We start from the raw sequence: 26,558 nt of genomic DNA, 5'->3' as shown, positions 1-26,558 counted from the left end.
GCCCTGCCCCAAATGCCCTCAGCCAGGAGAGGAGGGCAGTAGTATAATAAATAATCACAACATACGATGAATGTGACAAGCTCATTTACACTTCCTTTTTATTTTATTTTTTGAAAGGATGTGGTTCAGTTGGACTTACATATGATTATAAACTACCAGTCCTTTTCTCCCCCTCTTCAACAAAAGTTTAAATGTGGAATACCGTTTACTGTACGCACATCACGATACAGCGGCTCTGTAGAATTTTCCATCTCACACAACCGAACCCTATACATTGATTGACACTTGCTCGTTCCTCCCCCACCCCAGCTGGGAAGGGTCAGCCTCCTGTCTGTGAGCTCGAGGACTTCAGTAGGCACCTGGGGTCAGTGGAGTTGGTAGTATTTGTTCTTCTGCGACTGTTCCGTGCACTGGGCCTGGAGCCGTGTCTTGTGGTGACTGTATTGTAGCACGAGAGGGCTGGGGCGGTGGCTCAGCCGGAGAGTGCTTGCCTGATCCTCAGCACCACATAAAAATAAATAAATAAAGATATCGGGTATCGTAGCACACGATAGTCTCCCTCTCAAGACTGAATGCTGACCTGCCGTGTGTGTGTGTGTGTGTGTGTGTGTGTGTGTACTACGCTCTGTTCACCCACGGTGGACATTTAGCTTATTTCCACCTCTTGGCTATTGTGAAAGCAGGAGGCTGGCAAGACACCATTTGAGTGCCACATGATGTCGCATCTGTAGGTGAGGGCCTTGGCCCCGCCCCTAGTGTCCTGCCCAGCCTGTGACTGGCCCTTGGTGGGAACCTTGGCTGACCAAAGGCAAAGCCAGAAGGAGGCTCCCCCAGTTCGACAGCTGGAGAGAGGGTGGTGGGGACCGGACCAGAGATTCCAGTTTCCCTCAGGGTGGCAGGGTACTAGCTGCGGGTCCTCATCTGGTGAGTTCCCCTGGTGGATTCCATTTTTGATTGAGCCCCACAGAACTGAGCACCCTGCTAGAGGGTCATCAAGGGCGTTCCTCGGAAGTCCAGGTCCAAGGGCTTCTTTTCTAGAACTTGGTCACACCATTTTGCTTCTACGGTGTCACAGCTAAGGGCCGTAGTCTGTGTTTGGTAAGTTGCTGCTACAACTGAGCTCAGCAAGCTGCTCACACCTTCACGGTGGGGTGGGCCCAGCTGCATGTGTGGACACGCTGTACCCATTTTTGGCCCAGCACACTCGGGTTCAAGTGCTGAGTGCTCAGATTTGTGTCACCCGTTGTTCTGACACTCGTCTTGATGGGATACCACAGGCTTGCTGTGCTGATGCTCATATCCATGTCCCTAGACGCTTGGTTTCACACACTGACACCGTCTCCATGTGCTGACACTGTATTCTGTGTTTCATAGGATAATACAAGTCCTTAAGAAACGACCCTTCTTCTCCACCAGCACTTAAGTCGTTAACCCATAAAACGTCGTTCCTAGTGGTGGACACTGGCCTGGGCAGGTCCTCCAGAATTATCTTATGCTTCGACATCAACTCATTCTACTTTATGCAGAGCAGGACTTTTTCTCTAATTCTGGGGATGGCTTCCTTGCCGATGTTAAGAAATTTCTCTGCATCGCTTTTCTTCTCTTCCCAGGTTTTGGGGTAACCCAGCCAACCAAATCATTCTCACTGTTGAGACAAAGAGTGGGAAAATCCAGGGAATTCACCCCTAAAATGCCAACATCAAATAGTATCAAAGGCACCTCTCCTACCACGTCAGATCACCCAGGCTCCAACCTGGGGACCCCAGGCCAGGGGCAGGCTGGGCAGGAATCTTCTCGTCCCTGAGATCCAGGTGGTTTTCAGGCTTAGACGCCATCAACCAAGATGCAAAAAGCCCCCAAATGCAGCATTCTATGGCAGAGTTTAATTTTCTGAATGACAGGGGACCCCTGGATAATTTAGTCTTCATTTATTCAGCTAGGGAACCTATAATCCAGGAGCGGATGGGATTTGCCCAAGGTCACACCGTGAAAGGGTTGGCACAGAGGAGGGGAGACTTCGAACTGGAGTCAGGAGGGGAAGGATGTCCCAGTTGAGACCTGGCTGAGTGTCAAGTACCCCATGTAGTCGGGGAGATTTAGCCCTATTTTACAGAAAGGGGAAATGGAAAAAGCTCAAAGAGTTTAAGTCATTAGCCAAGGTCACGCCCTGGCCTGAGGCAGGGCTGGGTGCAAATTCAAGTTTGCCTGATACCAAGTCAGTGAGCAGGTGGGAAGACGGAAGTCCGAGGCGGGCAGTGTCCCTCTCTTTTCTTTTGTGTCTCCCTCCAGCGAAATGAGGACCCTTTGGCAGAACCACCCTTCCCCCATCCTCTACCTAGGAACCGGCTCCAGGTGGTCCTCAGGGTCAAAGTCATTTCTCTGCCCTCCCTAAAGGCGCCTTGTGTGTCTGTATCCTTTCAGGAAGAAACTGCCCTCTCACGATGATGATGAGGCCGAAGAACTCAAGGCGCTGTCACCAGCCGAGTCCCCAGTAGTGGCCTGGTCAGACCCCACCACCCCACAGGAAGCCGAGTGAGTGGGGCCATCCTCGGGTGTCATGGTGCTGGGGGTCTGGGTGGGGTGGGCCGATGAGGAGGTGGAGGGGTGTGCGTGTTTTTAGAGGACGGCTGCTCCGGGGGACTGTATTTCTTCCAGGGGCTTCCGAGCAGTCCATCGGCTGGTCTCCTGCGCTGGCTGCTCCTGGCTGGCCCAGGAGTTCTGCCAACTCCGCAGGATAGACTGCAACTCTGGGTCCAGCTCTGGGAACAGCCAGCAGTGCTCAGAGACAGGGGGTGGTGACTGACCCCAAAAGGGTCAGCAGGAACAGTGGGGACACGGGATCTCCACTGGGTCCCATCTTGGGAAGCTTGTCAAAAACTACAGATCCCCGGGCCCATCCAGTTCTACTGGATCAAAGCCTCAGACCACAGCCCTGGGGAGGTTGCACCCGCTCCCTGGCGATTCTGCTGCCCCTTGTATGCAAAACAGGGTTAGAAAGGTCGGCTGGGCCTGGGATCTCTGGCATCTAATTATCCCAAGGCTGGGTCAATGGGGGGGGGGGGGTGTTTCTGAAGGATCTGAGGGACCTGGTGCATGTTGGGTACCCCAGCCATGGGCATTTGGCCCCAGTCCCTGTCATGCTCTCCAGCCATGAGCCTCTTGAGACAGGAGATGCCAGGCTTGCCTTCCTCCTTCTGGTCTTTTTTGTTTTTATATTCATAATTTTATGCAATTTGTGCTTAACAGAGTTACAGGAAATTCATAAAAAATGAAGAAGCAGGAAAAACCCTAAACCTCACCCCTAGGCCAGTTGCCAATTTTAGCACACATTTAATACAGTAGGGTAGGTTAGGATGAGGACCGAGCCTCAGATAATATGGCATAAGTCAGGTATGATAATAAAAATTACCCTTAGCTGGGCACAGTGGCTACTTGGGAGGCTGGGGCAGGAGACTGCAAGTTTGAGACCAGCCTCAGAGACTTAGCAAGACCCTGTCTCTCAAAATAAAAATAGGGACTGGGGATGTAGCTTAGTGGTAGAGCATTTGCCTAGCATGCAAAAAGGCCTAGGTTCAATCCCCAGCACTGCACATACATTCAAAAATTATCTTTGAAATCTTATGAGGAGGTCAACATAGACACCCATGTATTAGTTAGGCTTAGTCGCTGTAACAAATATCCCTAAAAGTTCAATGACTGAAGGGACAAGAAGATATCTCATATGTCATAGTTATGGCACAAGTTGCATGTTTCTGGTCAGTGGAAGGCTCTGCTCCACAGGATCATTTAGGTACCCAGGTTATAGTGGCTCTGCCACTTTTTCCATGTGGCTTCCAAGATCCCACTGGTCAAAACTGTAGGCCTTTCTTCAGCAAAGAGCTCTGGAGTCTCATGTCACATATCTACTCATGTTCCAATGGTGACAGCTTCCCACACATACCTGGAAGTGAAGTCCCAGGATGGGTGGCTCTATTCCAGCCACTACTCACCACAGGGGAGAGCAGATGCCAGGAAGCAGCTCCCGTGTCTGCCGTACCTGCATGCCACCTCTCATCAGGCCCATTCCTTGGTTCAGCCCAAGAGAAGTAGTTGACTTGAGTTTCTGTACCTTGACACATATATACATATCACATCTGCAAATCCTACTGGTACAGTCCGCTCAGCAAGCTGATCACAGTGTGGACACTCAGAGGGGAGCCCGCTCATGTGACCTGTGCCAGCTCACGCAGGGCAGATGCCCCATGCTGTTGGAAAGTGGGCAGCCTTCATCCTCTCTCTCTACCGCTCTCTTTCACTGTCAGTGCATGAACTCTAAGTCCTGTAAGTTAAAGAGGGCTAACACATGTCTCCAGTGCCTTTTCCACTTATGTCCTATGTCCCCAAACATAGCCCCTGCTCCCCTCTCTGTTCTACCGCAGGCACAAATCTCATGGGAACCTTGAGCTGGGTCTAAATCCCTGATTCTGCTGAACTCTGGGCTGACTTCCAAGAGTTTCTCCCCAAACTACAAATGGAATGAAAGTTTATTTTAGGAACTGTGCCTGCATCAGAGGCACCAGGGTACATTCTCTGACCCTGGGGCCAGCGCACCTGCACATGATCCCTGCTGCATTTCCTCCTGGGAGAAAGTGGACAGGGTCGAATTTCTAGTGTTGGGGAAAGGGGGCAGGATGTGCCTCCTCCTGGCTCTGACGGAAGGTGAGCCCCAGACGCTGTCCAGCTCTGGCTGGACACTGGGGTCCTTTCCTGCTCAGCCTGTGTACTGTTCCCACAGTGGCCAGGACCGTGCGGCCTCCACCGCCAGCCAGAACAGCGCCATCATCAACGACCGGCTGCAGGAGCTGGTGAAGCTCTTCAAGGAGCGGACGGAGAAGGTGAAGGAGAAGCTCATCGACCCCGATGTCACCTCCGACGAGGAGAGCCCCAAGCCCTGTGAGTGGGGGCTGCAGGTGGTCCACCTGGCCAGAGAAGGATGGGGTCCCCAAAGTCCCTGCCAACTAAGGTGAGGGTGGCCCAGGGCAAGTCTGGAGTGCACAGGAGAAGCCCAGATCCCTGTGCTGTGGACTTGGGGCCCTGTGAATATGGGTTCTCTATCTGGGAGGGGACAAAGATCAAGGTTATGAGCAACAACCTTGCTCACGAGTGTAACTGCGGACCCTCTGCCCCCTTCCCGTTGGCAGGTGGGGTCCTGCGTGGGGCTGTCTCGTGCCACACTCAGAGAGTGTCCCAGATGGTCTTATTGTTCAGATTCATCAGAGCCTCGAAAGTTCTTAAGGGGCCACCTGAACATTTTCCTTTCTTTCAAGGATTTAGGGGGAAATAAGAACCATGCTTTCTTGTCAGGAAGGTTTTCTAGATCTTTCCAGAGAAGGGCTTTGGAACTCAAGGTGCCCACCATGGATTCACCAGACCCTGACTTCATAGTCCTAAAGCTAGAAACATGGCCACATTGAGCCTGTAAGCAACAAGCCCTCGTCACCCAGAGCAGCAGGTAGCTGCCAGGCAGGAGGCCAGGTCCCAGTCAGTGTCCCTGGCAGGGACAGAGGGGCCAGGATTCCCACTCTGAGAAGCCTGAGCAACATCTCCTGATTTCTCTGGGCCCTTTCGCACTCCGACCCGACAGTGAGGGCCTTGGGTACAAACCCCTGCCCATCAGAGGGCAGCCAGGGGTCCAAACACAGGCGTGCAAGGCTGAGCTGAAATGGTCAATGTGCCCAGGAGGACCTCACAGGGGACAGCTCCTTTGAAGCAGTTCCATGCTGTAGTGGATAAGAGTCTCGGGGGGCAGCCTGGCTGCTGCTGCAGAGGGAGCCCAGGGGGGCACTTCTGGGGAGCCCCCTGGATTCCACACACAGAGCTTGCAGCAGGCAGTGGGGTGGACCCTCAGTTCTGGTTCCAGGGTCTGCGGTTGGGACCCTTCTCAGGGCTGGACAGGTGGTCACCCATGTCATCCCTCAGCCCCAGCCAAGAAAGCCCCAGAGCCAGCCCCAGCCTCGAAGCCCCCGGAAGTGGAGCAGGTGGAGGAGGAGCACTATTGTGACATGCTCTGCTGCAAGTTCAGACGGCGCCCCTGGAAGAAGTACAAGTTCCCCCAGAGCATCGATCCGCTGACCAGTGAGTTGCCACCATCCAGTGGGAGAGGGTGGGAGAGGGAGCGGCCGGAGAGAGTCAGGTGAGGTGAGAGGCAGGTGGGAGGCCACGTCGTCCCAGGTTTGTGACCCATTTTCCAAATGATTCCACACTTCCTCACCTGGTTCTTAAACAACAACAAAAGTCGCTGGAATAGGAACGCAAGGTCACACCCATTTTAGAGATGGAGAAACTAAGGCACAGAGAAACCATCCAGCCTAAATACACAGTGAGTTAGTACAGGCCCAGGACTCCTGGCTCTTGGCCAAGTCTTTCTGCTGTGGCTGCACCGAGACGGGGAAGGGTTCTTCCACATTGAAGGTGACTCCTCTCTCATCCCTTTAAGCGCATTCCATAGTCCTCGGGAGCGATGCCACTGCCTATGTGCACAGCACTTTACAGTTTACAAAGGCCCTCCCTCCCCCTCTTATCTGACATTCTCCTGTGACTTTGAGATGAGCAGGGCAAGTACCAGAGAGTGACTTTCTCAAGGTCACAAAGGAAATTTTTTAGGGGGCAAGACTCGAATCCTGGTGTCCCCTGGGCTTCTAAGATGACTAGGAGACCTACACTGTCCATCCATCCATCCACCCCCCTGTCTGTCCCTCCATCCGTCCAACCTCCGTGCATGACTTATTAAGGCAGGAATTACCAGTTAGAAAATTTTTCAAAAAGAATGAAAGCCAAATGCTTTTCTAGTTAGGTGTCTACTATCTAATAATGTCCCTGTAACCCCTCCTCAGTGTCCCTTCATTAGGGCCTGGGGGTGATCTGTCCTTAAAGCACAGGAAGTTTTACCCATGCACAGTGACAGGAGCACCAGGTGCAGGCCCCTGGGAAGCTGGAAGCCCACCTGGCCCCACGGAGGAGGGTCCTGGGTTCCAGCTGGGTCTAGCTGCCCGCCCTCCCTCCCTGCAGACCTGATGTACATCCTGTGGCTCTTCTTCGTGGTGCTGGCCTGGAACTGGAACTGCTGGCTGATCCCCGTGCGCTGGGCCTTCCCCTACCAGACGCCGGGCAACGTCCACCTGTGGCTGCTGATGGACTACCTGTGCGACCTCATCTACCTCCTGGACATCGTCGTGTTCCAGATCCGCCTGCAGTTCGTCCGAGGGGGTGACATCATCGTGAGTCACAGGCCGTGGGAGAGGGGGATGGGGGCTGAGTCCCCCAGTCAGAGCCTTCAGGGGACTGACCCCTGATGCTGCGGTAGACAATAAAATAAGGGAATAAGATAAGCTCAGGTGCAGCTGCCTGTGTGTGTTCAACAACACAGTCGCTGACTTTGCACACTTGGGTAGGTTCAGAGGACGCACATCCGATATTGTTCATGGGCAAAGTAGATCCTGGACCACCCACTGGAATTAAGGATGGAGCAGTAGCCCAGGGAATGGCCTTTAGGTCAGGCACACTGTTCAAATCCTAGCTGAATGGCCTGAGCCTCAGTTTCCTTATCTGTTAAATGGGGTTGGTAATGGTTCCCACCTGGTGGCATTACCTGTGCAGATTGATTGAGAGGACGCAGGGTGCTCAGCTTGATAACTGCTGGAAACCAGCATTGGGGCGGTGGCTCCTGGGACTCCTGCAGAGAGCATTCTGGTGCTCTGCCACTTGGACCAGTTTGAGACCCTGTTCTAAGCCACCTCCTGCTTGGAGGAAACCAAGTCCCTGATTGTGAGTTACCAAAACCAAGTGTCAGCTGGCATGGTGGTGCACTCCTGTAAGCCCAGCAACACAGGAGGCTGAGGCAGGAGGATTGCAAGTTCAGAGACAGCCTCGGCGACTTAGCAAGACCCTGTCTCAACATAAAAAAAAATAAAAAAAGAGCTGGATCCGGTGGTGCACATCTGTAATCCCAGAAACTCAGAGGACTGAGGCAGGAGGGTCCTAAGTTTGAGGCCCCTCAGCAATTTAGCTGAGCATCTGGGCAGATACTTGTCAAAGGAATAAATACACATGTCCAACAAGTGTATGAGCAAAATGTTCAACCTCATTAGCAGTTAGGAAAATTCAAACCAAAACTATATTGGGATTTCATCTCACACCGGTCAGAATGGCAGCCGTCAAGAATGCAATAGTAATAAGGACTGGCAAAGGTGTGGAGAAAAAGGAATGCTATTAGACTGTTGGTGGGACTGCAAATCAGTACAGCTATGGACATCAGTGTGGAGGTTCCCCAAAAGACTAGGAATGGAACCACCATACGACCCGGCTATACCACTTTTTGGTTTTTGTCCCAAAGAATTAGAGTCATCTTACTAGAGTGACACATGCCTGCCCACGGTTCACCACAGCTGAACAATGGAACCAGCCTAGGTGCCCATCAACCGAAGAGTGGATAAAGAAAATGTGGTGTATACACACAAGGGAGTTTTATTCAGCTATAAAGAAAATTGAAATTATGGTAGTTGCAGGAAAATGAATGGAACTAGAGCCCATGATGTGGAGCGAAATCAGCCAAACTCAGAAGGTCCAGGGTCGCATGTCTTCTCTCAAACGTGGAAGCTAGAGAGGGAAAAGGAGGGTATCTCATGAGCAGGAGCTCAGTAGAATATAGAAAAGGAAGGGGGGGTGCCGAGAGGGAGGGGGACGCGCTGGGGACTGGTATTGGCCAAATGAGATTGTTACATTGTGAGCATGTAAGACTATGTGACAGCAAACCTCACCACTATGCATAAGTATCATGCACCAATAAAGAACGTGCAAAAAAATAGTAAAGGGCCCCGGAAGCAGCTCAGTGGTAGAACATCCCTGGGTTCAATCCCCAGCACCAAAAGAAAAAAACAAAAAAAGTAAAGAGGACTAGGGATTAGCTCAGGGGCAGAGCAACCCTGGTGCAACCCCACTACCCACCCCCAAAGCAGGTGACATAGTCCCCTATCTCCTCATGCAAGTCACTTCCTAAGATTCCCCACGGGGGGGGGGGGGAGGGATGGGGTGCGGTGGAGTGGGAGCACCTTCCCGGCAGGCCACGGGCCCTGGGTTCCACCCAGAACAGCAGAGAAACAACTCCCACCGGCAGCCCCTGCTCCCCTGCGTGTGAACACGTTGAAGTTTTGCCTTTAAAACAAATTAAGGGGAAGAGAATTCCCAGGCCAGCCTCCCGGCAGGTCTGATCGGCCCCTGCCACTCAGTAAAAGCCGCAGGTCGTGGGGGAAGAGCAGGCTGCGGAGGGAAAGCTCCATGACTGCCTATTTCAGGCGGCTGCTCTGGGAGGAGGGGACTCTGGAGGAACCCCCTTTGCCTGCGCAGGTCAGGGCCCGAGCTCTCACCCACTTCACCGTCACTGTCCCATTTTCCTTCAGGTGGACAAAAAGGAGATGCGAAACAACTACCTGAAGTCCCGCCGATTTAAGGTGCGTGCAGCTGGCCAGCTGTGGTGCTCGCGGGGCCTCGCAGGCCTGGTGCTCTGGGGATGTGGCTGCCACTATCTCCCATGGAGTGTCCTCCAGGCCACTCAGGCTGGGTGGTGCTCAGAGGCCACCTTGCAACGGGTCAGCCCCTACCACTGGTTCCCAGTAGCCCTCGGGGCCATGGTCATGGTAAGAGACCTGCCTGGTGCTTCCACTGAGGCCGAAGCCCAGGGACGGTTGGTGGGATATCTCCTACCCTCCGTCTGACGCCCTCCTGGGGTTCTGACCTCATCTTTCCACAGTAGAGGCCCCGCCCTTTCCCTTCACTCCCCTGCCCCCCCTTCACCGTGCACCGTGGGGGCCATTGGGATTGCAGATGGACCTGCTGTGCCTCCTGCCCTTGGATTTCCTCTACTTGAAGTTGGGCATGAACCCCCTCCTCCGCTTGCCCCGCTGCTTAAAGGTAAGACCCGCAGCCGCCCTTCCCCTGTGCCTAATTAGCACCTCTGTGCTCTGCACTGAGACACTGCCACCTTAATGTCCCCCTAAGTTTCCCCCAAGAGCCTGGGAAGGGGGAGGTGTCCTCGCAGGTGGCCCAGGGGACAGGCATCTACTCCTCCCATGTCTTAATGGAAAGTGACCCCAGCTGCTCTAGGTTCTGTGGCACTGCTGCTAGGTGTTGATCCAGGGGCTTACCAGGCCCTGGTTCCTCAACCCTGGATGTGGGTGCTGTGCTGACAGCCTCAGAGAGCCTAAGGAACCTGCCCAAGGGCACACAGGATGGAGCAGAGCCAGGGCTGGAGTAGGCAGTCTGTCCCCTCTGACCGTTAAAGAGATGGTCCAGAGTGGGGTTCTGCTTTATGATGGGCTCTACCTAAAAGGCAGGGAGACTGGCACTTGGAGCTGCTGGGTGATGTGCCCAAGGTCACAGGAGAAGAAGTGCCAGGATGGATGTGAAGGCCCCGCCTACCACCTGTTTGTCATTGGTTGGTGCTCAACGTCAGTCCAGTTGTTCATCCTGCCACTCACTGGGTAGAGGCAGGGTCCCTGATACTGGAGACCTGGCAACTGTCCTTTAATGTGGCTAGGGTAGACAGACACTCAGGGCTCCTGGGATTCCCCCAAATAAATTTTTCCAGCCAACCACTTAAATTCCTCTCTCTCCCTACATGATGCCTGGTGCCTTTTTAGGGGGGATTTACACAAAAGTGAAATGCGATAACATCAATAACCCAGAGAAAAAGGGCAGAGAACACTATGAGACCGAGCCCAGGAGCTGCCTCTGAGCTTCCTGGCTGCCAAGGGGAAGAGGGAAACTGTACTTGGCACCATTCTTATCTGACTCGTACCAGCCTCCCGGGGGCTGCAGAGGTTGCTTTAGAGCTCGTCGTTGGCGTGAGGAAGGTTGGGTCCACAGGCCAAGACTACCCCAGATGTGGAAGTGAGGTCCCTGCCTTTGTTCATGAGGTAGCCCCCGTGAGCATGCGTAACTCCCAGGCCTAACATTTAGCATGACTCGGAGGGGGCATCCGTTTGAACCTGGGGGGAGGGCTCCAAGCCCATGGCTCTTCTCTATCCAATTCAAACTCTGGATGGAAATGGGAATGGGCCCCTGCATGCTGGCTGGCTGCCCTTTAGGAATTCTTCATAGATACGATTTTCAAATATCCAAAAACTGCAGGTGTTCAAAGATCCAGACGGATGTAGCCCAACAGAAGGAGCCGGCAGCTTGGAGTCTGATCTGAGTTCAAACGTTGGCTCGGGGCTGGGGCTGGGGCTGGGGCTGGGGCTGGGGCTGGGGCTGGGGCTGGGGCGCAGTGGTAGGGCACTTGCCCAGCTTGTGAGGCCCTGGGTGGATCCTCAGCACCACATGAAAAGATAAATAAGTAAAATAAAGGTATTGTGTCCATCTACAACTAAAAAAAAAACAAAAAACAAAAAATTTTGACTCTCACTTCCCAGCATGGGCTTTGGACACATTATTGGACTTCACTGAGTGACAACTTTCTGTCAAAGGAGAATTATAAGGCTGGGGGTGTGGCTTAGAGCTAGAGTGCTTTCTTAGCATGTGTCAGGCGCTGGTCTCCGTCCCTCTCATCAAGGAAGGAAGGAAGGAAGGAAGGGAGGGAGGGAGGTAGTTATATAAGGTACTGATCATATAACAGGAGTTCCATAAAGGAGTCGTGGAGCACATCTGTAATCCCAATGACGTGGGAGGCTGAGACAGGAGGATTAGAATGTGAGGCCAGCCTGGCACCTTCGCGAAACCCTGTCTCAAAACATAAAAAGGGCTCGGGATGTAGCTCAGTGGTGGAGGGCCCCTGGGCTCAGTCCACAGGAACCCCCTGCAAAAAAAAAGTGGTTATTGTTATACTTTTATTACTATAAATAAGTCTTTGAAGGAACTAAGGAAGAAGTGTTAGGAATGATTTTTTTAAAAATAAGATTCTTTCCTTTAAAAGTCAACATTTAAAAGCGTCCCTAACCTGGAGTGCATGGACCCTTGAAAGTCTCACGGTGGGGTTCAGAAGGTCTGGGAGTCCCCGTTAATTAACTATATGCCACTGTGAAACCAGGACCATGCGTGATTCCCAAGGGAAGGGGCCAGGGCTGCCATTGATTCCTAGTGGGGTTTCTGGCCCCACCAGGCCCAGGACGAGGGCCCTCTGGTTTGGGACATTCACTGTCCAGCCCCTTCCCCAGGAGGAAGGGCTCAGTCCTGGGGCCGCGGGCAGCGGAGAGCTGAGGGCAGTGTGGCCCCTGCAGAGTGGCTGCCCCTGACACCTGCTCCTTGCTTCCAGTACATGGCCTTCTTTGAGTTCAACAACCGCCTGGAAGCCATCCTCAGCAAGGCCTACGTGTACAGGTGGGGCCGCGCACGCACACGCACACGCACATGCACACGTGTGGACACACAACAAAGACGCATGCCACACACACCACACACCCCCACACCATACACACACACCACACATGCATGCACGCACACACATGTGTGCACACACCACACACGCACGCGCACACACACGTGTGCACATACCACAAACACACACCTACACACATGTGCACACACACACATACCACACATGCACACACACCACACACACACCACCCACTCCCCCCCACACGCACACACACACCACACACTGCACACACGCACACTCCACACACACACTCCTCACACACACACACACACACACACACACACACCCCGAGACAGAGCACTCTCACCACGACCGTCACCTCCCCTGTCCCACCCTGACCTCCCGGCCTCAGCACACAGGAAGCGGGGCCTCTTCCTGGCCTCTTCCTGGCCCAGCCTCCTCCTCTCTGAAGGGATGTTTATGTTTAGAGTCAGGAATGTCCTATTTCCTCCCATTGTGACTTGGGACGAGGGTCCACACAGGTGGGGGGGGGCACAAGGTCACCAGCCACGCTGGGAAACAAGGCTCCTTGCACCTCTTCAGACCTCTCAGCCTCATGGTCACCTCTCTGCAGTCACCTGTCCCCTCCAGGCCCTCCCCACAGCCACGTGTCTCCTCTGTCCCCTCTGCTCCCCCAGAACTCATCAGCAGGTAGCTCTTCCTGCTTGGACCAATCCCAGACTCAGGTCTTGACAAGGTTCCCATCAAGGGCCACCATTCCTAACTGCCACTGCCTCGAAAGAGTACCCCACAGGGCCAGTATGGCCACCAGCTGTTCCCACTGGCAGGGCGTCCACCCACGGCTGGGCCACACGTTCCAATGGGGGAAGTTGTAAAGTGGGCTTCCCAGGAGGAGAGGTGTGCCCCCTCGCTGCCCCTGGGGTGACAAGAGGCCACCAGCACGCTGTCACCTGGGGTCACGCTCTCTCTCACCCTGGGTGGTGTCCCGCCCGGGCAGGGTCATCAGGACCACAGCCTACCTGCTCTACAGCCTGCACCTGAACTCCTGCCTCTACTACTGGGCGTCGGCCTATCAGGGAATTGGCTCCACCCACTGGGTGTACGATGGCGTGGGAAACAGGTGAGCCGGCCTCCTCCGGGTGACATTCTCCTTCTTTGTCATTCAGAGCATACAGGCTCCTAGAAAGGAGTCTCCCTGCCACTGTTTTGCTAAGGAATGGCTCTCCTAAGACGAGGTTCAGGGGCCATGTCCCCTGTCTTCCTGAGCCAGTTTCCCGAGCACCTGCTGTAGGCTGGCACAGGTACAGATGGGAACGAGACCTGCAGGAAGGGTCCTTTCAGCTTCCCAAAGCCCAGGAGGGCAGGCGAGCACACCGTCCATCTACCCCTCACCCCCCATGGCCCACTGGGAACGAGGCCACAAAACACTTCCCAACACAGCTTCCCCGGGGTCACCAGCCACCGAGGAGCTTGTGGACAGGGGCAACTGGCTTGCCATTCCCAAATTATACCATGGGAGGGTGGCGACGGTGTTTATGTGCCGTGTGACAGTGCAGGGAACCTTTGTCCTCTGGCCTGATGGTTTCCTCATCTCAAATTCTTGCAAGGGGAATAGCCAAGGGTGCAAAAATGTTAATTATTTGAATTAATAAAAACTAATAAACTTCTTTAGCATGGTCTCAGGGTTATAGAAAGGTCCCTGGGGAAGTCCAGAGTTCCCATACATGGACTGCCTCATTTTCTTCCTTCTTTTCTCCCCCACGATGCAGGGGATGAAGCCAGGGGCTGGTGCATGCCAGGCAAGCGCTCCCCTGGGCCTCTCATGATGCGAAAAGCTCACAGTCCAGCCCTCCACACTGGGTCCCCCTCTGGGCACCTGCTTCCAACTCTAGAGTTCGCCCCTTCTGAGACTCACAGTTGTTTTTTTTTTTTAATTAGAGCGTTGTAGTTATAAGTAGAGGTTGGGTTCCTTTTGACAAACTCATATGTGCGTGGAATTTGATTGACCGTGTTTCAGTCTCTGCTCCCCTTTCCCTCCTCTCCTCCTTCCCCCTCCTCCTTGCTCAACTGGCCCCATTTTATTTATTTATTTTCAATTGGTGCTTTCTACATATACAGAAAGGTGAAGCTCCCTGTGGTACATTTATGTATGCATTTAACGTGATTCTGTTAGATTCACCATATTTCTTCCCATTTCCCGTCCCTCTTTCCTCCCTCAGTCTCCTGCTCCACCCACCTTCCCTCTGTCTTCACGCTGTCCTGTCCTCCCACCCACCCCTACCTTCTTTCCCTAATTTTGCTCAAGCTTCCACATATAGGAGAAAAAAACATTTGACCCTTCATTGTCTGAGTCCGGCTTATTTCACTTGGCACGATGTTCTCCCTTTTCATTCATTTACCAGCAAATGCCATGATTGTATTCTTCTTTATGGCTGAGTAAAACTCTGTTGTGAGTATCTACATTCTCTTAATCCGTTCATCTGTTGGTGGGTATCTGGATTGATTTCATGCTTAGGCTATTGTAAAGTGTGCCGCTACAAACATTGGAGTGGCTGTATTGCTATCATATACTGATTTTAGATCTTTTGGATAAATACTGGGGATCAGGATAGCTGGGCTGTATGGTGGTTCCGTTCCTAGTTATTTGAGGAATCTCCATACTGCTTTCCTGAGTGATGGTACTAGTTTGAGATCCCACCAACACTGTATGAGTGTACCCTTTCCCCCACATTCTTGCCAGCATGCATTATTATTCGTATTCTTGATAATTGCCATTTTGACTGGAGTGAGATGAAATCTTAGTGGAGTTTTGATTTGCATTTCCCTGATTGCTAGAGATGTTGAACTTTTTTTTTTCATGTATTTGTTGACCATTTGTGTTTTCTCTTCTGGGAAATGTCTCTTTAGTTCTCTTCCCCATTGATTGATTGGGTGATTTGCATGTTTGTGTATTTCTGGGTTATATTTTTTTGAGTTCTTTACATGTTCTGGATATTAACTCCCTGTTGGAGGAGCAGCTGGCAAAGATCTTCTCCCCTCCTGCAGCTCTCTCTCCACACTCTTGTTTCCTTTGCTGTATGGAAGCTTTTTAATTTGACGGCATCCTCCTTATTGATTCTTGGTTTTATTTCTTTGAGCTTCAGGGGTCTTGCTGAGGAAGTCAGTGCCTGTCCCAGTGCATTGGACTATTGAGCCGATGCTTTCTTTTAGCACTTGCAAAGTTTGGGTCTAATTCCAAAGTCTGTAGCCCATTGGGTTAGGGATTTAATTTCATTCTACATACGGGATATTCAGTTTTCCCAGCACCATTTGTTAAAAAGGCTGTCTTTTCTCCAACATATATTTTGACACCTTTGTCAAATATCGTGGCTGTGAGCATATGGGTTGGTCTTTGTGTCTCTCTTTCTATTCCATTGGTCTTCATTCTGTTTTGATGCCAGTACCATGCTGTTTTTGTTACCACAGCTCTGTAGTGTGATTTTAGATCAGGTATTGTGAGGCCTCTAGGATCAATCCCTCTTCTTGCTCAGGATTGCCTTGGCTGCCAGGCGTGATGGTGCCCGCCTGTAATCCCAGCAGCTGGGGAGGCTTAGGCAGGAGGATTGCAAGTTCAAAACCAGCCTCAGCAACTCAGTGAGACCCTGTCTCTAAATAAAATACAAAATAGGGCTGGGGATGTGGCTCAGTGGTCAAGTGCCCCTGAGTTCAATCCCAGGTACCCCCACCCCCCGCCCAAAAAAAAAAATAGAATTGCCTTAGCTATTCTGGGCCTCCTGTTCTTACAAATAAATTTTATTTGTTCTGTGAAAAATGTCATTGGTATTTTAATGGGGGTTGCATGGAATCTGAATATTACTTTTGGTAGCATGGCTGTTTTGATAATATTACGAACATGGGAGGTCTTTCCATCTTCTAAGGTCTTCTTCAATTTTTTTCTTCAGTGTTCTATAATTTTCATTGTAGAGATCTTGCACCTCCTTGATTAGATTAATGGCCAACCCTTTTTTTGTTGTTGTTATTGTGAATATGATGGCTTTCCTGATTTCTTTCTCAGCAGAATCACTGTTGGAGTATAGGAAAGCTATTGATTTATGAATGTTGATCTTGTATCCTGCTATTTTGCTAAATTCATCTATCAGTTCCAGAAGTCTTTTGGTAAGGTTTTGGGGTCTTCTAGGCATAGAATCATGTCATCAGCAGATAGAGATAATTTGACTTCTTCTTTTCCTGTTTTTATCCCTTTAATCTCCTCCTCTTGCCTGGTTGCTCCGGCTAAAGTTCCGAGAACCATATTGAATAGAAGTGGAGAGAGTGGACATCTTTCTCTCATTTCTGATCATAGAGGAAATGCTTCCAGGTTTTCTCCCTTCAGTGTGACGTTGGTTTGGGGTTTATAATGTAGAGGTAAGTTCCTTCCAGCCCTAGTTTCTCCTGTGTTTTTAACATGAACAGGTGCTGGATTTTATCAAAAGTCTTTTCTGAATCTATTGAGATGCTCATAAGATCCTTGGTCATTATTCCATTTACTGAAGAATTATATTCATTGATTCGTTTATGTTGAACCAACCTTGCATCCCTGGGATGAAACTCACCTGATCATTATGCATTACCTTTTTGAAGTATTTTTGAATGTAGTTTGCTAACATTTCATTAAGGATTTTTGCATTTATGTTTGTCAGGGATATCAATCTGTAGTTTTCTTTCCCGGATGTGTCTTTGTCTGGTTTTGGTATCAGGATTATACTGGCTTCAAAGAATATATTTGGAATGTTTCCTCCCTTTCAATTTCATGGAATAATTTGAGAAAGACTGGTGTTAGTTCTTCTTTAAAGGTCTGGTAGAAATCAGCTGAGAATCCATCTGGTCTTGGGCTTTTCTTTGTTGGAAGACTTTTAAGTGCTGTTTCAATTTCATTTGACTTGACATTGGTCTGTCTAGGTTTTCTACATCTTCCTGGTTTGATCTGGGCAGGTCATATGTGTGTAGAAATTTGTCAACATGAGACTCAGTTTTCTTATCTACAAAATGACCGTAGTATCACCTTCAGGATTCTGGAGAGGAATAATAAGCCAGTGCAGGTAAGATATACAGCCTGGGCCTGGACACTGGTCAGTGTCCCCTTCCTAGCTATAGCTATTTTTCTGGGGAAGCCAACATGCCAGTAAAGGGGTCCATAACCTTGGGTCAGTGTTTCTACCCTCCTGGAAATGGAAGCTAAATCTTGAGAATACGTTAATTTCACTCCAGGGGAGTTTCCTTCAATCCCAGAGGGCTCACGTCCCACTGAGCTAAGAACCCACCTCTCTGGCGCTGGCAGCCTTGGGAAGGGATGGAAAGCAGGAAGGGCACCCAAGTTCCTACATGTGCTGGTCCTTCACCCTGTCCAGGGCTCTCCTGCTCTGGTTCTGCCCAGCCTGGGCACAGAGGGAGGGTCCCACAGACCCACTAGCAGGGAAGACATGAGGACTTTGTCCCTAAGATGTGATGTGCCAATTAAGGTTCCTCTAACTGGGAGAAAGCCGGAGCTCTGTGGACACTGTCCTCTCTGTTGGTGGCCCAGCTACCTGAACACCCAGGTCTCCCCCAGCCTGGTTGGTCCCCAGGGTTGAGGGCTGCTCAGTCACTAAAGGTGCTCCACAGCCCTCTCGTGGCCAGAACAGGTATGACAGGGGCGTGACCAGGCAGGCTTCCTGGTGCTGCCCTGGACGTCCAGGCCACAGGTGAAAATGAGATTCAGAAAGGCCAGGGCAGCTAGTCAGAGGCAGAGCCCCCACCTCACTCCCGCAACCTCTGCGCCCTCCTCCCAGCACTCAGTGCCCGTTTCTTGCTGTCCCTGCTGGAGGGGAACCTCCCGAGGACCCAGGCCAGGCTGTCCCTGCCCCCCCTGCAGGCCCGTGGCAGGCACTGGCCGCATGAAAGTCTTAACCACTGATTGGCTGAGGACCCACCTGCGCCAGGCACTCTTCTGACACCTCATTTCCTTCTCATAGTGGCCTGTGAAGGATGTCCCCTTGCCACCGCCATTTTATGGAGGAGACTAAACCTTGGAGAAATCTTTAAAATCTGCAAGTTCTGTAGCTGGAAAGTGGCTCTGAGCCCAGGTGGCCTGGCCCCGGAGCCCATGTTGCAGCTGCAGGGCTGCAGGCAGAGCTGGTCAGCAGAGCCCAGGGAGGCCCTGGACAGCTGGCCCCACGGCCCATCTCCAGGCTCGGCGGGCCTCCTTCGTGGCTGACTGCAGGGCGGCTCAGCCTGAGGGTACAGACCGGTGGGTGATCTCTTGCTGCTTTGTGATAACCAGACAAGCTCAGGGCATCTTCTGTGCCTTTTATCTCACAGGAGGATCCTGTCACCCACACCTCCCTTCCTGACATGCCGTGGGCCTCTGTCAGGGGTTACCTGATGATGGATGGTTGACAGCCAGACAGATGGCACCCTGGTTCTAGTCCCTGTTCTGGGACTGCCAAGAGGGTGCTCCCTTTCCCTTTGGGGGCCTCAGGTTCACTCTGGAAAATGGGTGGGGTAGGGGAGGGTCAGAAAAGTTGTCATGGAGACATAGTTGCTCTATGAACCAGCAGGAGCTTGGCCCCAGGACCCCTGAGGATGCCAGAATCCAAGGACGCTCAGGTGCCCTCTACGAGATAGTGCAGTGCTGGCATGTCCCCCTGGCGCATCCCCCTGTGTTCTTTAAATCGTCTCTAGATGACTGATCACACCTCACACAAGTGCTCTACAGTGGTACGCAGTGTTGTTTAGAGAATAACAATGAGGAACGAAGTCTGTACGCGTCCGACCTGCAGGTTTTCTCTGATTATCTCCCATCTGAGGCGGGTTGCGTCTGCAGATGTAAACCTGCAGCTCCCGAGGGCGACCCTGTCTCCCCACCTGGTTGTCCACCTGCTTCCTGGAAATCAGCCTGACAGGGGTTGACAAAGGACAAGAGTGTGGAGACTGAAGGGACATCGAAGGAGGCTGAAGGACTGCAGTCACCGGGGCTGTCCTTCCTCCCGACAGCCTTTCCTAGATACCTTGCAGCCTCAGTCTCCATTCTGTACAGGGGCATGACAACATGTCCCTGCAAGGAAGGGACAGAGCCACAGCCAACCCAGACAGCACCCATGAACCTGCTTTGGAAACCAGAATGTCCCCTGCCTGGGCGGGAGGCGAGTTTCCCTCGTGTGCACGGTGACATCTTTCAGAAATATCTGGACGGGGCTGCCCAAGGCCAGCAGGGTGGGTCCTGTGGTGACCAAAGGCCTTTTTCTCTTCTCCCTCCAGTTACGTTCGCTGTTACTACTGGGCCGTGAAGACCCTCATCACCATCGGGGGGCTGCCCGACCCCCAGACCCTCTTTGAAATTGTCTTCCAGCTCCTCAATTATTTCACGGGGGTCTTCGCTTTCTCCGTGATGATTGGACAGGTAGCCGGGGCCCCAGCCTGCAGTCCCCCCCACACCTGCAGACCCCTCCCCCCACTGCTTCCAGAAGCCTTGTTCTCCCTGTGTGTTGCCTTGGGACTGAGCCTGAGAAAGAGCCCCGGGCTGTGGGGTCCCTCCCTCTCTGAGGTCCTTCCCACTTGAAATGCCCGTCGGGTGTCTGGGGGAGCCCGTCGCAGGGTTTTCTGGAAAGGCGGGGGACTTACTTGGCCTGTGCCCTGTGAGAGAAACTGCTGGTGTCTCCACCTGCGGGGGAAGTATTCATACTCTAGTTAGTGCTGGAGGTGACCATCGGGGTCCTCAAAACCACTCCGAGGAACAGCACACAGTAGGTTCCTCTTCCTCTAGCAAGGGCTTGGCCCACAGCACGAGGGTCCATGCTGTAGCAGAATCAGCCCAGACCAGTGAGCTTCCAGGGACCCAAGGCCAGCGCAGTGGGCAGCAGCCCCTCACCCTGCCCATGTCCACGCGGAGGCAGGACTCCCTCCCGCCCCCTGTCTGTGAGAAGCGACCCCTCCCCACCACCCTGCAGCTCACTGACTCCCCTGCCCTCTCCCCCAGATGAGAGACGTGGTGGGGGCGGCCACGGCGGGACAGACCTACTACCGCAGCTGCATGGACAGCACCGTGAAGTACATGAACTTCTACAGGATCCCCAGGTCCGTGCAGAACCGGGTCAAGACCTGGTACGAGTACACCTGGCACTCGCAAGGCATGCTGGGTAAGATGGGCCTGCCCCGGGTACCAGCTCCCCACCCAACCCCTGCCACCTGGTGCCGGGCTTCTCAGATGCTGCCCTCGTCCCGTGTCCCAAACGCTGCCCTCGCCCTGGTCTCCAGCTGGGCCTCTCTTGGCTGCGATGTTGAGAGAGGGGCCTCCTGAGGCCTCTGGGTACCTCCAGCTGGGACCTGGGACCCCCCAAAACCCGAGGGTCTTGTCTTCTGGCACCGGTGTCTCCTCACCTCACTCCCCAGCAGGCGCAGCCCCATCAAAGGTTCAGCACAGTTTAAATCAGGAAAGAGGAAGCCCCTCCTCCGCCTCCTCCCTCTTTGCTCTCCTCTCTTTCCTCCCCTGGGTGCGCACAGCAGACCTGGCCCCTGCTCTCCTGGGGCAGGCGGCTCTGGGCCACCCAGCCTGGGAGGGATCCTGCCTCTGTGCCCTGTCTGCACAGCCCTGGCAAAGCCTCTGCCCTTTCCTGATCACAGCAGCGGACCCTCTTGGGTTACTGGGACAACTGAATAAAATACTCTTTGTACAAAATTCTGTGAATACCTGGTACCTGGTCATCGCTTGCTCCTGTTCTTCTAGGGTGACTGGGAAAGCAGCTCACACACCATTGCAGTCAAGGGCGTGACAGGTCCTATAGCACAGGGACACAGAATCTGGGGGTGGGGGGTGATGTTCAGGGGAAGCTTCCTGAAGGAGATGACGTTAGTGCTGGGTTTTAAAGGGTCAGTAGGAGTTCATTAGGGAACCGCATTCCTGGCACAGGTGTTGGTAAAGGCCTGGAGGCCACAGGAGATGCTTTCAGGGTCTTTCAAGAATGGTTTGCGCTTCAGGGGAAGGTGGGCTGCGTGAGCCAGAGCAGGGGTCTCGGCCAGGGCCTGCGTGGGGCGGGGCTGGCCTCGCCTCTGACCCTTGCCAGGTCTTGTTCACAGATGAGTCAGAGCTGATGGTGCAGCTTCCAGACAAGATGCGGCTGGACCTCGCCATCGACGTGAACTACGACATCGTCAGCAAGGTGGCGCTCTTCCAGGTACCCCGCCAGTGCCCTTTCCCTGGGGCCTCTGGAGGGACCCAAGCCCAAGACCTCCGCTCAGTGGGCCTCCTTTCCCCCTTCCTTGGGCAGGGCTGTGACCGGCAGATGATCTTTGACATGCTGAAGAGGCTGCGCTCTGTCGTGTACCTGCCCAACGACTACGTGTGCAAGAAGGTGAGCGGCCGGGGCCTGCACAGCCGCCCGCCCTCCCGGGCACCGGCTGGAGTGCCTTCCTGATGGCCCAGAGACGTTTGCAAGCCCCCAGCCACTTTAGCCCTGTGCACTAGAGCCCCAGCTGACCTGGGATCAGTGTACCCGGCCCCAGGCAGTGGACGTGCACCGAGGTGCCCCAGGATTTGCAAAGCGTTCCCATCCCTCCCCCCGCCTGAGACCAGGGGCGCAGGATGAGGATTCCCGCCTTGTAGAAGAGGGAATCGAGGGGCCTCACCATGCAGATGGAACTGCTTCCAATGCCTCCGTCTTTCTATCAGGAAAATGGGAGGGAAGAGGGGTGGGCCCTGGCTGGAGGCTGCAGGCTGGTGCCCTTGTGAGGTTTAGTGGGTTTTTTCCTTAATCTTTTTCTTTCCCCCAAGTTGAATTGGTCTCTAGCCTTCAAAAATTGGAAGGTTTCAGATAAAAGTCTGGATGGGTGGCTGACTGGGCCCCATGCTCCCAGACAGCTGGAAGGAAGGAGGCTGTCCCCAACGGGCATCACGTCATGCCCTCTCCTGAGGCCAGGCCCCCCCACTCCACACTCCCCCCCCAGCCCACCTTTACTACCTTCTTCACGTCACCCACCCGAGCCCAGAAAACACATGGGTTTGAACCCTGAACTTGACAGTGCCCAGTGCCCCCTCTGTTCCCTGTCTTTGGCATTTAAGGTGACACCAAGGTCAACTGGGGAGGGGACAGTACCCAGGGTTAGTCCTCTCGCTCAGAGCTGGTGACGAAGCTGGGAATGTGTTCGGGGTGAAAATGTTGCCTGTAAGATCTGGGAGCCCTCAGCCCCAGAAGGTGCCCAACGAGGTAGCATCCTGGACAGCAGTGAAGTCTCTGGAAGCAGAGAGCTGGGGCACAGGAAGGAAAAACTGCTGCAGGAGGCCGAGGTTCAAAGTTCCCGGGAGGGATCTGGGAACAATCAAGTGATGTCCCTGACATTGGAGCCCTGTCCTCGCGGTGCAGCTGAGCCAGCGTCCGCCCTTCCTGCTCGGCTCCTGGGCGACGAGGGGCCATTGGTAGTGCCTCCGTATGGGGGTGGGCTGGGAGGGGAAATATGAGCCCATGGCTTGGCACTGTGCCTGGCACAGAGCAATGACAATTGCGTGGCTGTTATCTGCCTGGGGACCGCAGTTGGCAGTAGGTGAGAGGACGGCAGCAGGTGTTGGGAGTCGGCAGTTCCCAGCCCCGTGAGTGGCGCCCTCTGCTGGCGGTTTTGCTCGGCGACACTCTCCAGGGGCGGCCTTCCCGAGAGGGGGAGCTTGGTGACCCTCACACTTTGGCCGCGTGACAGACTGAACGTGGAAACAGGAAGGCCCACTACCTCCCCCTTTCTCGAAGAGGGTCGCGGTGTGAGAAGCACAGGAAACATTTGGTGAACAAACCTAAAGTGTCACGGGTTCCTGTCCTTGGCCTCTCCCCATTTCAAATATGCCAGGCATGACAGACAGGTGGCAGGCCTCTTTTGCTGGCTTCTTGATGGCCTTCTTCTCTGTGTCCCTTCATATCACCTCTCCTCTATGCCTGTCTGTGTCCAGTTTCTCTTTTTTTGGGGGGTGGGGCAGGTACTGGGAATTGAACTCAAGGCCGCTTAACCACTGGGCCGCATCCCCAGCCCTTTTTACTTTTTATTTTGAGACAGGGTCTCCCTCAGTTGCTTAGGACCTTTTAGTTGCTGAGGCTGGCCTCAAGCTTGAGATCCTCCTGCCTCAGCCTCCTGAGTCACTGGGATTACAGGCGTGCGCCACCGTGCCCGGCCCCAGTTTCCCTTTGTGTAAGGATGCCAGTCAGATTGGATTGGGCACCCAGCACCCACCCGACTCCAGTACAGCCTCATCTTAATTGAATTACACCTATGGGGAGCCTATTGCCAGATACGGTCACACTTTAAACTACTGGAGATTACAATTGGGACAGATAATGGGGGCGGAGTGGGGAATTCCACCCATAACAACCATGAAAACCACGAACTCTGGAACCAGCTGGATCCAGTCCTGGCTCTGCCTCGTCCTTGCTTTATGACCTTGAGAAAAGCTCAGTCCTGTCTCCAAGGGTGCGGAGCCTTCTGAAGGTACAAGTGCGCGGGGCACTCAGACCAGGGCTGGCACCGCAAAGCGTCATGGACCCGCGGGGCTTGGTGGTTCCTGAGTTAGCAAACTCCTGGTAGGTGCTGGGCCTGGACAGTCATTCACAGCCTGGGCCACTGTCCTGGTCACTGTCCCATGTGCCACACCCCCATTGCCGGGTAGAGCTGGGAATTGCAGGAGACCCTTACGCTAGCACCTGGCACGTGGCTGGTTTCTCTCTCCTGCGACATGCTGACCCTCCCCTCGTGAGGCCATCAGTCGGGCAGGCAGGGCGCGCTGGCCTCCCCGGTCCACAGATGAGGAGTCTGAGGCCCCCGTGGGACGTGATTGGCCCCACGGGCTCAGTCTTGGTGCCTCCTCCCTGGGCCACCAGCCTCGGAGCCCAGCCCTCGCCTCTTCCCTGCTTGCTCTGAGGGGGACAGAAGGACTCTCCGCGGTCTGTTTCAGGGGGAGATCGGCCGGGAGATGTACATCATCCAGGCGGGGCAGGTGCAGGTTCTGGGGGGCCCTGACGGGAAGTCTGTGCTGGTGACACTGAAAGCTGGATCCGTGTTTGGAGAGATAAGGTCAGGAGGGAGCTGGGCGAGTGGGAGGCTCTGGGCAAAGGCTGGGGCAGGGGCCGCGGTGGATCTTGGGAGACTGGGTGGGCACAGCACGGGCACCTGCTGGCATTTGCACGCTGAGTCTGGGCTCTCAAGTCTGTGGGGTCACCGTTGTGCTCCACGCAGAGGGGGATGCACTGTTGATCGTGACCACAGCCACGATCCTGGGCGGGAAGGTGCGCACCTCTGGTCCCAGCCACCTGCGAGGCTTGAGCCCAGGGGTGCAAGACCATCCTGGGCCATAGCAAGACCCCATCTCAAGAAACAGAACCCCAGACTCCCCCAGCCTCGGAAGGCTCTCACCTCCTCCCCTCTCCACCCAGTCTGCTGGCCATCGGGGGCGGGAATCGGCGCACAGCCAACGTGGTGGCCCACGGCTTCACCAACCTCTTCATTTTGGATAAGAAGGACTTGAACGAAATTTTGGTGCATTATCCTGAATCTCAGAAGTTGCTCCGGAAGAAGGCCAGGTACACAATTTACTTGTTTGGTTTTGTTTTTCATTAACCTAACCACGGTACCTTTACCAAAATCAGGACATTTAACATGGAAACAACACCCTTATCTACCTGGGACCCATTTCAGATCTTGCTAATCATCCCAGGGGCATCTCTTTCAGCTTGTCTTGGCTTCTGTTCCTTCCTGGATCAGACCCAGGGTCACATGTCACATGGGGTCGCCACGTGTCCTTTGTCTCCTTGGATCTGGAACCACTGGTCAGCTGGCTTCTCTCTTTACTGAATTTGATTGCTTGGAATTGCACTGTCCTAGGTCTGGGTTCCCCCGACGTCTTCTTGTGATGACCCTCAGGTTCAGATCTAGGGCAGGAGTGACCCTGTGTCTGTCTCAGTGAGCTCATCACGGACTTGCGGAGCTGGTCTGATGGTTTTTAATTCAATCTCGTGGTTCAGTTCTGCACTATAGTTAGTGTTTTTCTCTTTATAATTAATAAGTAACTACAGGGCAGTGACTTGAGGACCATTCAGGTGTCCCACTCCCCTTAGAACTTTTTATTTTTGGTACCAGGCATTGAACTCAGGGGTGCTTAACCACTGAGCCACATCCCCAGCCCTTTTAATATTGTATTTAGAGACAGGGTCTCGCTGAGTGGCTCAGGGCCTGGCTAAGTAGCTGAGGCTGGCTTTGAACTCGCGATCCTCCTGCCTCAGCCTCCCGAGCCACTGGGATTCCAGGCGTGCACCACCATGCCCAGCTGATAGAACTTTCATCTCTTACCTTTAGCATCTGCTGGCTGTTCCTTGCTAAATTTCCCAAAATCCACATTTTACAAAACTGTATGCCCAGACAAGCGTCCCCTACTGCCACCCACCCCTGGGGGTGGCCAGCCTCACTGGTTTCTGCATTTCATTCCAGGTAGGCAGATCCACGGCTGTGTTCTCATTTTCCCTTCCCTGTTGCTCAGAGGCAGCAAACCATAGATTCTTTTTGCACCTGGCTTTTCCCCCTTGACAAAATATCCTGGGAGCTGCTTTCTCGGTGCACGGACGGCTTCCTTGTCCCCTTCAGCGGTTTGCACGACATTCCTGTGAGTGTGCACTGAGGGTATTTCCAGCGTTTTGCAACCCGTGACCTTGTGCACCTGTATTTTGTATTATTGGAAAATAGGTCATTTATAAATTTTTTATTTTTATTTTTTAGCAAAGCAGGGCTTTGCTTTCAGATCCTTAAGATTGGGCTTCAAACTGAGCGGCAGAGGCAGTACGCGGTGGTAGAAAGCCCAGAATAGACTTGGGAGTCCGATGAGGCTCAACTCCCTTCCATGTGAGTTACTGGCTGTGTTTCTTTAGGAAAGTTGCTAAACTTTTCTGGTCTCAGTTTTTGCCTCTGTAAAATAAAGGTGACCACCCCTGACTTTGCCGTTGTGAAGATTCAATAAACCAGGGGGCAAGAGCATCTCTGTGGGGTGCCTGGCAGGTGCTCGCTTCATGATGATAATCCTCGGGTTCCCCTTTTTACCCATTGAATTCTCCCTCAAGTTTTTCATTTGGAAAAAAACATCGAGGAACAGCACAGAGAGGTCAGAGGAAGGGAACAAGTCACCAACAACCATTCATCCAGCACAGAGTTCTAGGCC

General features: G+C 53.3%; 1 protein-coding gene across 1 annotated transcript in view; it reads left to right on the top strand.

The window, feature by feature from the left end:
• Cngb1 (cyclic nucleotide gated channel subunit beta 1) overlaps positions 1 to 26,558 on the top strand; it is a 66,096-nt gene that overhangs the window by 29,547 nt on the left and 9,991 nt on the right. The window contains exons 18-31 of the mRNA XM_071604196.1: positions 2,422 to 2,532; positions 4,775 to 4,932; positions 5,959 to 6,114; positions 7,048 to 7,256; positions 9,435 to 9,485; positions 9,859 to 9,945; positions 12,284 to 12,348; positions 13,365 to 13,487; positions 19,643 to 19,784; positions 20,361 to 20,520; positions 21,458 to 21,555; positions 21,649 to 21,732; positions 24,309 to 24,427; positions 24,787 to 24,933. Of these exons, the coding sequence (XP_071460297.1) occupies positions 2,422 to 2,532; positions 4,775 to 4,932; positions 5,959 to 6,114; positions 7,048 to 7,256; positions 9,435 to 9,485; positions 9,859 to 9,945; positions 12,284 to 12,348; positions 13,365 to 13,487; positions 19,643 to 19,784; positions 20,361 to 20,520; positions 21,458 to 21,555; positions 21,649 to 21,732; positions 24,309 to 24,427; positions 24,787 to 24,933 (1,710 nt within the window). The remainder of the gene's footprint in view (positions 1 to 2,421; positions 2,533 to 4,774; positions 4,933 to 5,958; positions 6,115 to 7,047; positions 7,257 to 9,434; positions 9,486 to 9,858; positions 9,946 to 12,283; positions 12,349 to 13,364; positions 13,488 to 19,642; positions 19,785 to 20,360; positions 20,521 to 21,457; positions 21,556 to 21,648; positions 21,733 to 24,308; positions 24,428 to 24,786; positions 24,934 to 26,558) is intronic.

This window comes from Marmota flaviventris, chromosome 18, assembly GCF_047511675.1.
Source record: "Marmota flaviventris isolate mMarFla1 chromosome 18, mMarFla1.hap1, whole genome shotgun sequence".
NCBI classification, from domain to species: domain Eukaryota; kingdom Metazoa; phylum Chordata; class Mammalia; order Rodentia; family Sciuridae; genus Marmota; species Marmota flaviventris.
The sequence above is the reverse complement of the archived record's forward strand: the minus strand, read 5'-3'. Positions and strand labels throughout refer to the sequence as shown.